The sequence below is a fragment of the Centroberyx affinis genome, unplaced genomic scaffold, assembly GCF_046629955.1.
Source record: "Centroberyx affinis isolate AG114_WGS23_722 - 3 ecotype Tasmania unplaced genomic scaffold, CSIRO-AGI_Caff_v1 ptg004751l_1, whole genome shotgun sequence".
Lineage (NCBI taxonomy): Eukaryota > Metazoa > Chordata > Actinopteri > Beryciformes > Berycidae > Centroberyx > Centroberyx affinis.
This window is the reverse complement of record NW_027282300.1, coordinates 145,749-157,500: the sequence shown is the minus strand read 5'-3', so window position 1 is coordinate 157,500 and position 11,752 is coordinate 145,749. Positions and strand designations below refer to the sequence as shown.

Sequence of the window (11,752 nt, the reverse complement as noted above, 5' to 3'; positions counted from 1 at the left end):
TGATGGTCGGACCATACATGGTGATGCCGGAGGTGGCAGGGAGCTCCAAGCATCCGGTCTTGAGTCACTTTTGGAAGTCAAAAAAAAAAAAAAAGAGGAGAGCGGGGTGGAGGGAGGGCACATCTGTCTGGTGGCCTGTCCCCTCCTCCGATGCTTTACTCACACGGCCAAAAATACACCGCAGCAGATTGGGGATCCGAAGAACCAGGAAAGATAACCACATGTGTGTGTCTTTGTGTCTGTGCATTTCAGAAAAAGAAAGAGCCAACTGAAGGGATGATCGTACGGCCGAGACAGGGAGCGTACAAGTGGCTGTGTAGCCAAGATGCAGTGTGGGCCTCGAGTCTGTAGTGAGCAACACAGAACAAAAGAACAGTGACTAAACGAATGCTGATGAGTCACACCGCCTCGTTGTGGGAGGTATAGCCCTCGTTTGCTGGCACAGACGGAGCTTGTGACGTCCTGAAGCGATTTGTTTTAGTTCCCAAAGATGGGACTGCCACGTGTGACTGTGAATGAAAGTGGGATTTGGTGTTGCTATTCCGGTAGCATCATATTTACTCTTGAATTTGGAGATATAGAGTACTCAAACATGCCTGTCTGTTGCTCGATAGGTTTCTCTCACCTTCTTGGTTATTCTGGATGCTGTCTGTGTAGTGTTGGAGATTAGCACACAAACAATTGGAAAATCTAGGAGCACAACACCGGCAACCCCTAGGGGCTGCATTCATCTGTCCAACTGCTTCCACCGGGCTTTACCCAGATCTTCTCGTAAAACTGACAGAAGGGCAGTTTGATCCCAAAGTGTGTCTATAGGCTTAGGCATGGAGCGATGACGCAGATCTGAGACTGTGGTGAAAAGCCTGGCTCCCATGGTTCTGTCAGAGGTCACAATATGCCATCTCAGTTTCTCTGAACAGTTGGTTTCACAACTATTAAAACAGATTTAGAGACGCTACATGTAGCATTTTTGAACATCACTATATCATTGTCAAATTAATTGTGATACCTTGGTGTAATTTACTTTACTGTAATTGTAATTTATTTGGTGTAATTTACTGAGAAACCAAGGTTGAGACGATTCATAGCCTCTATCTCATGCCACTGGTATTGTTAGTGCTAGTGTTTCTCAAAATGAAGTCCACATTTCCCAGAAACTCTGTTGTTTCCTGATGCAAAGAGGAGGTGGCTGCTTGTCCTCCTTGTCCCTTCCTGGCTGCGCCTTCTTTGTTTCTTTGGTCAACGTTTTTGCATTGCTGAAGATGATAAACATGTTGGAAGTCATTTTTCATCTTTTATTTGTTCCAACATCTGCCATTGCAAGAAACTCTGAAAGGTTTAGCTTTGTTTACACTGGAAGAACAGCAGCCTTCTTCCTGTTTGTGCCATAAAGCAATCCAGCAGATTTCCTGCAAAAATTCAAAATATTGGCTCTTTCTCAATTTGCATTCTTGTATGTTCTTGTGCCGAAGTACGGTTTCAAAACAAAAGAACACAAGGATGGAGGATGGAGGATGGATAAAGATCCCGCAGGTTTACTTGCTAACCGAGGATGTCTCACGTCTGAGCAGTGCAGTAGTCTACAGTACAGAGCCAGTTGAAACAGCTGGGAAAATGAACAGCTGTGTGTCTTAACTGATCTGTGCTTACTTTCACGTGAAGATCATTCTCTCAAGACAATTTGGGAAGAACTTTCTCCACCACCTCACAAGTATCGACTTGGCATTCTCAGATTTGATAAGAAGCTGGTAGAGGCAGACAGTCTTCTCGGCAATGGTCTCCAGTGGTCTTATTTGTTTACAATAATTGGACTAATGTCTCAATATTAATGTGGTTAAAATGTTACAGCACCTTTTTTCATTTTTCAGTATGCTTGCAGTGACTTTAGCCATCAACTTACATGGAGTGGTTTTCACTGTTAGCTTGTGGCCCACCGAATTGAGACCTCCAAGAGGAAGTCCTGGGGGCAACATTTCTAAGAATGGTTTCGTCCACAACATTGAAAACCCCCTTCAGCCACATACTGGTATAGTCCACATGCGCGCGAAAGTTTCGTAACATTTGCAGCAATGGCGTCCAAAACAGGTAGGCGTGTGTTTTTTGTGTATACTACTGAGCATACATGCTAAGTATACACTACTAATATACATATTATATCAAAGAAACATAATGTATGTTGTTTGCAGCTGATACAGTTGCTGTAACGCTAGCTACAGAGCTGTCATCTGATGTTTTGGTTAGATTTGCTCATGTTGTTGCTGCACAGCCAAGTGTGCAAGTCTTGTTGTACCTAGCGTTAGCTTCATGGCTAAGTGGAGATAAAATCTTATATTAGTGGAATAACTTGATGATAAAAGATTCGTTTCTGATTTGATTAACAGGAAAAGGATTTGAATAACGCTAGCTAACGTCGGCTACTTGTGATTAGCAGACACTGCTGGCTGCCTCATGCCTTCTCAAACATTTTCCTTTGGCTTGGATGTGCAGAATGATAAACTTGTGTCTTAACTTTGACTTTAACACATTGCAACGCAATGTTTGTGCTGCTCAGGTCGTCGTGGGGCGAAGCGCAAGGCGGAGGTGGAGGCAGTTGAGGAGAAGGTGGTCGTGGAGGGGAAAAGGGGGAAAGAAGAAGTGGAGGAGGATGGCCTGGAAGGTCAGAGGGTGGTCATTGAACACTGGTGAGTGTTTGGGTGCTGACTTTTTCTGCAGCATTAGTCATATTACATAAAACGCAGCCACACTTAGCGTAGATCACTTACAGAAGAATAACAGTTCACACAAATCTGTACCTGATTGTTGACCTGTTGTCATTCCTTGCAGCAAGAGCTGACGAGTGTACGGGCGTAACGCTGAGGGGGTGAAAACTGCCCTCCTGGCCGCCCGGCCCGAGCTCACTGTGGTCCTGAACCCCGAGAAACCCCGCAGGAACAGCTTCGAGATCACTCTGGTGGAGGGAGAGAAAGGTGAGGAGGGGAATTCCAGTATCAGAGTCAACACACATTCTTGATTGTCTTGATATTATTTTCTAATGGGTCTGTTATCCTTAATCTAGAAGCTCTGATCTTGAAATATTGTTGTACAGTAAATGGGGACCACATATTTCATACTGCATATTTTCTATCCAGTTCCTGTAACTGACACCTTTCAGTCTTAATCCTCTTCCCAACAGAAATAACCCTGTGGACTGGAATAAAGAAGGGTCCACCTCGTAAGCTGAAGTTCCCTGAATCTGACGTTGTTGTTGCTGCTCTAGAGGAGGCTCTGAAGGCTGAGTAGACGCCCAGTGAAGGTTTGTCATTCCAGCACTGGTTGATGGGATTAATATAATCCCAGAAAAATGACAATGAAAAAAAATGTCACTGATTGCACAGTAAAACAAAATGATTTCTTTTACTTCACTTGTAATAAGTAGAAGGGTAAATGTGGAGTGATTCACAAAACGTTTGAGTTTGGTACATGATTAAATATTGGAGTCAAAGCAAAAGTTGAGTGACCAACTTCTGCATTTTGACCTTTCAAACTGAATGAGTTTCAAATGAAAGGTCAAATAAAAGCTCTGTGAAGCTTTCTCAGTCTGCAGGATTTAATATTTTCTCTCAGCAAGCTTGAGCTGATTTGGAGGTTGATGTTTTTCCAAATGTCTTGTTCATCTTCAACATGGCACCTGTCTAATAAAAAAAAAGGGGACAGTAATCCTAGTAAGTTACTGCTGTTATTGTGTTTAACATTTGTCTTTGAGTCAAGTCCTATTTACTCACTGCTGCTTTGTTGTTTTACTGGCATCTCCTCAAATACTGTGTAAGCAGTTGCTACGGTTGTTGAGCATTTGGCTGGAATTCACTGTTCAGCTTGTATAACACCCTGCTGACATTTCCTTTGTTCACAGAGCCATTTGTCATGAACTAAACTCAAGATTTCCTTTACACGTCTTTAAATATTGAGATACTGTTTATGAATTGCCAGCCTAGGGAAGGCGACTACAAGTCATTAGTGTAACCTGATGCACACCAAGCTGAGTGCTGCTAGTCTACCTGCATCCAGCCAACCTGCTGGAGCTGACAGTTGCACCTTTGCAGAATGATTCTTTTCGTGTAAGAGCAAACTGAAGTGGTCAATAGCACACAGACCACAGTTGGTTTACTGTAGGTTTTCAAATCGCTTGATGAAAACCATTTGCAATTTTGCCATCTCAACAGAAATTTTGTTTAATTCAAATGATTGGTCCAAACATTTTTACCTCATTTTTTGCACAACTGGTTAGACTGCTGATGGTTGAGACTAATGGCTTCTAGGTAACTTGAGCCATTTTATTGTGCTTTTGTTATGTCTTTGGTGCAGCCCAGCGTCCCGCCTGTGTGGCTGTGGAGGCAGAATGATGAGGACCGACCAACGGGAAGATCCCAGTCCCTCCTCTGATGATCCCGGCTCCAAGCTCACAGATCTGGATGCATGGTGACACCTAGTGGTGCATCTCTGAGCCATTACACCTTACTGAAGTTGTACAGTCCTGCTGTTTTATAGTTTCTTTTTTTTTTTTTGTCTTTTTCATTTCCCAACTGTTTATTGTACTTTTGGTGGTAAATAAAGTGATTTTTCTACATGATTCTGTCAGATTGTTGGTTTGAGGTGTCTGCTTCTAGCCAATCAGTCCTCTGTATATTAGGGAGGTGTTTATTTCTGTAGTTTGAGGAATAGTAGTAAGACTCTGGGAATGGATCCGCAGCAGGGTCCAAAAGCTAGTTTTACTGTGTATGATTGGAGGGAGAAAGTAGAGGTGTTCATTCAAAGGTCATTTGTCATAATCCAAAATAGTAATGATTTGTAAAAGGGTACTCAGTTCTGTTTGAGTCACACCTGTGACTGTAAAGCAAAATGTATATATTTATGAGCCAACCGAAAATCATCTGTACTTGTCCTAGAACTATATTAATTGGCGGAACATAACATTAAATTGATGTCTAATTATAATTGATTTACAAAAAAAACATGCAATGTTTCTTTTTAGCCCAATGGTATGTGTTACAGCCGTTTACTAAAAGCTATCTGTTCCCCCTCCCAACTTTTCTGTCAGAACGACATGATTGGTCAGTGAGGACGTGACTTCATCTTCGCGCGACCACCTCACCCACAGCACTGCCTCTCATGAGCTGGGAACCCTAATTTAATTTTCCAGCTATAATACATTTTCGTGATTACTTCGTAAGTATTAAACATTAAATAATAAAAGATGGGTAGTCGTCAGACATTAAGGGAGTAGTTTATTAACGTTTGGAGCTTGAGTCCACCATTGAGAAAAGGTTTGCTGGAACTAGTAACACTAGCTACGTTGTAGCTACTAGCTAGCTTGTTAACAATATGATCTGTCTTTGCCCACGACACAAGCGTCTTTATAACTTTATTTTCTTACGGGATGTTCATTATCGATAACCAGGAATCTTTTAGAATGTATGGTAATTCAACTAGTGGTCTTTACGGTGTTAACTCTGATTTAAAGTCATGCCAGTTTCAACCTAGTCTCATGGAGCAGCTGGTAGCTTGTTTCTTACTGATACCAGACGAAACCACAACGACCTAGCGTTACATGTTTCATTCAGTATAGGAGTTACCTTATGACTTAATGGCTATACAATTAAAGTAAATAATAATAATGAAAATGATTAAAACAACTTTTTACCTCATGACCTTAAAATTCTTTATGAATATGAACATTCATATTCAATGAAGGTCCCAAAATGTCCCAGTTAGAATGGAAAACAAGTGCGATCTGACATTCACTGATGTTCAGGTGATGGTTTGAATTTGACTGAGCTTGTATATTCACTCAGTGACAATAGTGACATGGTAACAACAGTATAACATTACCTTGACATGCCTCCAGTGGCTTTGTAATATACCATCTCTCTTCATAGTTTACTCCTGTTCTAACTTGGCAAAGTTATCCTGGTTAGGGATGGATGTTTGGGGGGGGGGACAATCAACTATCAGTTAGATTGTTGAAAGTCTGTTTTTATATTCTTTTATTGGAAATGGAAGAATAATTTATCCTTAAACATTATGGCAAAATATTGTGACAATGTGTTGTTGCTAGTTTTGCTAGTTTTGTTTTGTTGCTAGTTCTAACACTGACCTTTTCATGTTAGCCATGGCAACAGAGGGTGCAGAAAAGACGGGTGAGGATGCTCCAGCTCCTGGGACAGGGGGCACCAGGTTTGACCTGGAGAAGGAGACGGAGCTTCGCTTCGAGGTGGAGGCAGGGGAACGAGTCCAGCTGGAGCTCCTCACAGGGATGGCCGAGGTGTTCGGTTCGGAGCTGAACCGGAACAAGAAGTACACGTTCGGACCGGGCTCCAAGATAGCAGTTTTCACCTGGCAAGGCTGCAGCGTGTCTCTTTATGGGAAGACAGAGGTGAGCGACTGCAGGAGCGTGTGTGCAAGTGTATGAATGTGTTCATGTGGATTCTCTTTTGATTTCCTCAGCGGCTCAGCGTGTTTTGAGAATTGACGGAACAATAGCTTAAATAACCCAGCGTCTTTCCCTCACCACTGCAGGTGGCATATGTGTCCAAGGACACTCCCATGCTGCTCTACCTTAACACACACGCTGCCCTGGAACAGATGAGGAGGCAGGCAGAGAGAGACAACGAGAGGGGGCCGAGGGTAAGTGTGTGTTTAAATGAGTTAGTGAGGGAAGAGAGAAAGAAATGCTGCTTTCTGAGACAACTGCTTGGCTTGAGTATTACGCACTTTTTAAATACTACACATATGTGAGTGTGTCAGCTCTCAAGGATTTTGTATTGACGTCGGCTTACTTCTTACCCCTCAGGTGATGGTGGTGGGGCCTACAGATGTGGGGAAGTCGACAGTGTGCCGGCTGCTACTGAGCTATGCTGTAAGGCTGGGCAGGAGGCCTACACTAGTGGAGCTGGACGTCGGGCAGAGTGGGGTAAGAAGCATTGGGTTTACCATAATAAGCTTGCAACGACACTTGATGATGATTTGGAGGTTTCTCCATCAAGCCCTAGACATCAAATCATTTTGAATTTATGCATACCTAGAATACATGGGCCTACATGTAAGAGTTGTAGGACTAAGTGGCAGGGGAAGCAACCTGTTCAGCAAATGTAAAAACTCTGCAGCTAAATCCAAGCCAAAATTGTGATTTATGGGAAACAAAATGGTCTTGATGGCAAAATCAACACGTAAATGTTAGTTCTGCATTCCTGTTGTCAAGGTTGTCTTGTGCCACTGGCCTCTAGTGAACTCCCATCATGAATCAGAATATTATCGATGGAAAGTGGGAAAAACATTCTGTTCTCTTCAAGGTGTCTGTGCCAGGGACGGTGTCGGCGCTCTGCATTGAGCGTCCAGCAGATGTGGAGGAGGGTTTCTCAGTCCAGGCTCCTCTGGTCTACCACTTTGGCTCCACCTCCCCAGGAACCAACATCAAACTTTACAATAAGGTGAGAAGAAAGATACCGAACCGTTGATAATATAAAGTGCAGAGCGGCAGTGTGAGCTCTAAAGATGAAAGGAGTGTGAGGCTACAACAACACTGTGCAGGTTTAGTCTGTGTTGAACTATTCTGCCATGACATAAGATAATATCCTTTTCTCTGTACTCATTTCATTTTCCAAACCCCTTTCATCTTCCTCCTCTGCCTATCTCTGTCCTCGGTCTGTGCTTGCGGTGCAGCTGACGTCCTGCCTGGCTGAGGTGTTCTCGCAGCGCTGCGAGGTGAACAGGAGGGCCAGCGTGGGCGGCTGCATCATCAACACCTGCGGCTGGGTGAAGGGCTCCGGATACCAGGCTCTGGTTCACTGCGCCTCCGCCTTCGAGGTGGACGTGGTGCTGGTGCTGGACCAGGAGAGGCTCTACAACGAACTCAAACGAGACCTGCCCCACTTCGTGCGGGTCGTCCTCCTCCCCAAGTCCGGCGGGGTGGTGGAGCGCTCCAAGGAGTGCAGGCGGGAGGCCCGGGACGAGAAGATCCGCGAGTACTTCTACGGCTTCCGCGGCGCGTCCTTCTACCCCCACGCCTTCGACGTGCGCTTCTCGGACGTCCGCATCTACAAGATCGGGGCGCCGTCCATCCCGGACTCGTGCCTGCCGCTGGGGATGTCCCAGGACGACACGCAGCTCAAGCTGGTGCCCGTGACGCCGGGCCGGGACCTCACCCACCACGTGCTGAGCGTGAGTTGCGCCGAGGAAGGGGAGGAGGGGGCTAGAAGGGGGGTGGTGGAGAGTCCGGTGTGCGGCTTCATCGTGGTGACCTCTGTGGACACGCAAGCGCAGGTGATGACCGTGCTGTCGCCGGCGCCCAGACCGCTGCCCAGACACACCCTGCTCATCATGGACATCCGCTTCATCGACCTGAAATGAAGCAGCATTTCAGCGATGGGGTGCGGGCTGGGGAGGGAGGGGGGCTAATGTGGTGAGGAGCTCTGCTGAAAAGGATTGAATGGATATCGTTTTTGTGTGGTGGATTCCTGGTTTGCTCGGTGCAAGACATTGGATAAGGATTGCAGAGGGCACGAGGAAAAATAAAAACGCTGGTGTTGAAGAACTTTTAAGTATGGAATTTGGAAGGAAAAAACTGCTGTAAATTTAATTTAGACTCCATTTTATAGACCACACTGTACAGATGTTTGGGTGATGTATGACAAGGGATATTTTGTCAGTATTGTAATTTTTCCATGATAATCTGTTTTCTAAAGTCTGTTTTTGTCCTAAGCAATAAATTTTTAAACATCATATGTTCTCTCTGTACGTTAATTATGCACAAATCAAAAAAATTATTTCGATTAGACCTATGTTCCATGCTCAACTCATATTCCGTTTTTCTTATTGTCCTATTTTAGTTTAGTTTATTCTAGTTTATGTTGTGTATTTTCCATGAAGCCTACATATGTGACAGCCTCTGTGTCTCTGCCTTCTAAAGCCCCTCTCCTGATTAAATCATTGTTCTGCATTTCATTTCCCATTTTTAAATATGCTACCAACTTGCCGGTTTGCACAATGGAAAGAGGAGCGGGCTTGTTAGCAGAGACTGAAGAATGAGTGTACCACTCCAACTTAAGTTCATCAGTTTTTTCAGAAGGTAAATTCAATCACAAGAAGGAGCAACAAACTATGAATTTCTCAAAATAGAAGCAAATTGATGGCATGCACAGTAAAACATTTGGAGTATGACCAGGGGCATGTTCAATTGCCCCAAACGTAGCAAACGTGAACATGCCCCAGGACTGATGTAATCTGTGACTGATTAGCAAGAAAAAAAAGTGCGTAGTGACCCTTTAAGTTGGTAAATATGAATGACCTTTTGAATTTCTGTGTTTCTCAAGAGAGAAACTGAGGCATTTGCAATTTGTGATGACACTGGAGAATTACACTGTTAAGAAAGTTTCAAAAACGTATTTTCCATTCTTAATTCATACTCTCCAATAATGTGGGTGAATATACCCAAAATGTACATGATTATATGCCATTCCATTCATCTTTGGAATTGAAATCACTTCAATTGTATTGAATGAATGAATGAATGTAATTTTTTTGTTGTTAACCTCCGTCAAGGAAGTTAAGTTTTCACCCCTATTTGTTTGATCTCAAAAAGCATTTTCGTATTTCCATGAAATTTGGTGGACAGATTTGCTTTGGAACAAGGAAGAATTAGTGAGATTTTGGTGGTGATCCTGATCTGGGATTTCCCTCATCAGACGATTATCCTTTTTTAGCTACAAGTATGAAACTAACAGAGAGCCTTGATTCCAAATCCTAAGGTTATGTTTGCAGGGTCAACAAATTAAACCTGCAATTGGTGGTATCAGACCTTATAACCAATCCTGAAACTAATGTGTCGAGGCCTATATATATGTATATATATATATATATATATTGTAGCACCCCTATAAAAAGACTGAAATTTGTTATTGTTTAATGTGTTGTAATTGAAATTGTTTAACGTGCTGTTGGGTTTGAGGTTCTTTGCTCTCTTGTGCTGAGACAGCTTGAGCAGTCTGTTCCTAGCCTTCCACACCACATGGTCCAGCATAATGGTGAAAACAGGGATGTCTTCAGCTCCTTCCAGTTCAGAGATGAGACCTTGAACCGACGCCTGCTCCCTGGTCCAACCTTGGGTCCCTCCCTCCTCGCTGTCCTGCTGAGATTCAGGAAACCTCCATACATACATACATACACAGCATGCATAGCTATCAGCAGTGACATTGGCAATATGTTTCACCAGATCAGGCTGCCTCCCAAACACATGGCCGCCCCTCTGCTTCCTGTGGAGAGATTTGAAAGGAGAAGAGCCGCCCAGTGTGTACGACCTTCTGCACTACCAGCACCTGCTGTGTACCACGTTTGCTCTCCAAAGACACATTCTGGACCACAGGCAGCCCAGTCAGGTGAAGAAGACATCAGAGAGGCAGCGCTGAAAGCCTTTTATGCAGACAACTGTCGACCAAGTTTGTCATCAGAGAACAATGCGAGGAAGCATGTGGACAAACTGCAGGAGGTCTTAGCACAAGGCACACACACACACCTCCGCTAACTCCTCTCATGGTAAGTTAGCGGGCTGCACACGGATTATCTTTCTTCTGCTGCGTCCAAAGCAGAATGCCCTGCGGAGCGCAGCAGAGATGCGCTGGAGAAGAGGTTTCTTCTTCTTTTCCTGGAGAGGAAAAAAACAGTTAAGAAAATAATATCAAAGATATTAACATCAACTGTATATTAACACCCAATTGTATCTAATAGTCAATTTAGTTTAGATTATTTGAAAGTCAATTTTATATGCTTTTCTGTTATTAACTAAGCTGACAACATGGGGGGGTATAGGAAATACTTACAATGGTGTTAGGTATTGTACATACCAATAACTTGTAAGAAGAAAATTTGTGTCTGTATGCAAACCTGAAATAAATTTCCTGAGCTTTGTAATTTCCTTATCTGTAAACGTACCTTTAAACCTCAAATATGGCAAAATACTGAAAGTAATCAGAAAACATTACTGAGTTTGGGTAGACCCTTGGATTATGTTACTAATTACAGTTTTGATTTGGTAACAGCAACTGTAATAGAATACATTTAGAAGTAACCTACCCAACCAGTAGGTTAAAAGAAACACTAAAAATTATGGGTCAAACTGTTTGACCCAGGTCTCATTTAGGAACACAGGACTCCTTACCTGAACAGCCTCATATGCAGGAGATTTTGGACTAGGGACCATGTTGCTTGGGATGGCAGTCACCTTCTTCGCTTCGCTGATGGTGCTGCGTACTGAAGCTGAGGGGGGACACAGATCAGGGAAATTGATGTTAGAATACTTCCTCACAATCTCTCAAGGTACAGTTATTGTGCTTTTAAAAATATTACTGCAATTAGAAAATGTGTTGAATGGTGATCTAAAAAACAAACTACTTACCAAGAGACCAGAGTGTTTGGATGTTGCCACTCTGGGTCAGGGAGATTTTGGAGCTGGCTGATGAGGCGTAGAACAGAGAATCCACTTTACTCCCGAGCTGAGAGCCCACCTCAGGTTTTGGTGAGACATTGGGCTTTTCTTCTTCCTCCTGTTCTTCCATCAGGCCCACAGGGGCCTTAGCTACCACCTTGCAGATTTCTACAGCCAGCGCTTTGCCCATGTACTGTGTGTCCCTCTCGCTGCCTTCACGCACACCATGCAACACTGAGTTTTTTTCCACGGAGTCCATCAACAGCTTGTCAGCCGCACCCTCTACGATGGACATCAACG

The 11,752-nt window shown here is 43.7% G+C and overlaps 2 protein-coding genes across 2 annotated transcripts; both read left to right on the top strand.

Moving 5' to 3' along the window:
• Positions 1 to 2,060: 2,060 nt before the first annotated feature.
• Positions 2,061 to 4,603, top strand: selenoh (selenoprotein H). The gene is made up of 5 exons (XM_071545024.1): positions 2,061 to 2,085; positions 2,552 to 2,681; positions 2,824 to 2,966; positions 3,173 to 3,292; positions 4,342 to 4,603. The coding sequence occupies exons 1-4, from the start codon at positions 2,070 to 2,072 to the stop codon at positions 3,277 to 3,279; spliced, it is 396 nt and encodes a 131-aa protein (XP_071401125.1). The 5' UTR covers positions 2,061 to 2,069; the 3' UTR covers positions 3,280 to 3,292; positions 4,342 to 4,603.
• A 514-nt stretch (positions 4,604 to 5,117) lies between these two features.
• On the top strand, positions 5,118 to 8,731 carry clp1 (cleavage factor polyribonucleotide kinase subunit 1). Its single transcript, XM_071545023.1, has 6 exons — positions 5,118 to 5,202; positions 6,144 to 6,409; positions 6,553 to 6,660; positions 6,827 to 6,946; positions 7,326 to 7,463; positions 7,696 to 8,731. Exons 2-6 carry the CDS (start codon positions 6,146 to 6,148, stop codon positions 8,380 to 8,382), a joined length of 1,317 nt encoding a protein of 438 aa, XP_071401124.1. The 5' UTR covers positions 5,118 to 5,202; positions 6,144 to 6,145; the 3' UTR covers positions 8,383 to 8,731.
• The last annotated feature ends 3,021 nt before the right edge of the window (positions 8,732 to 11,752 follow it).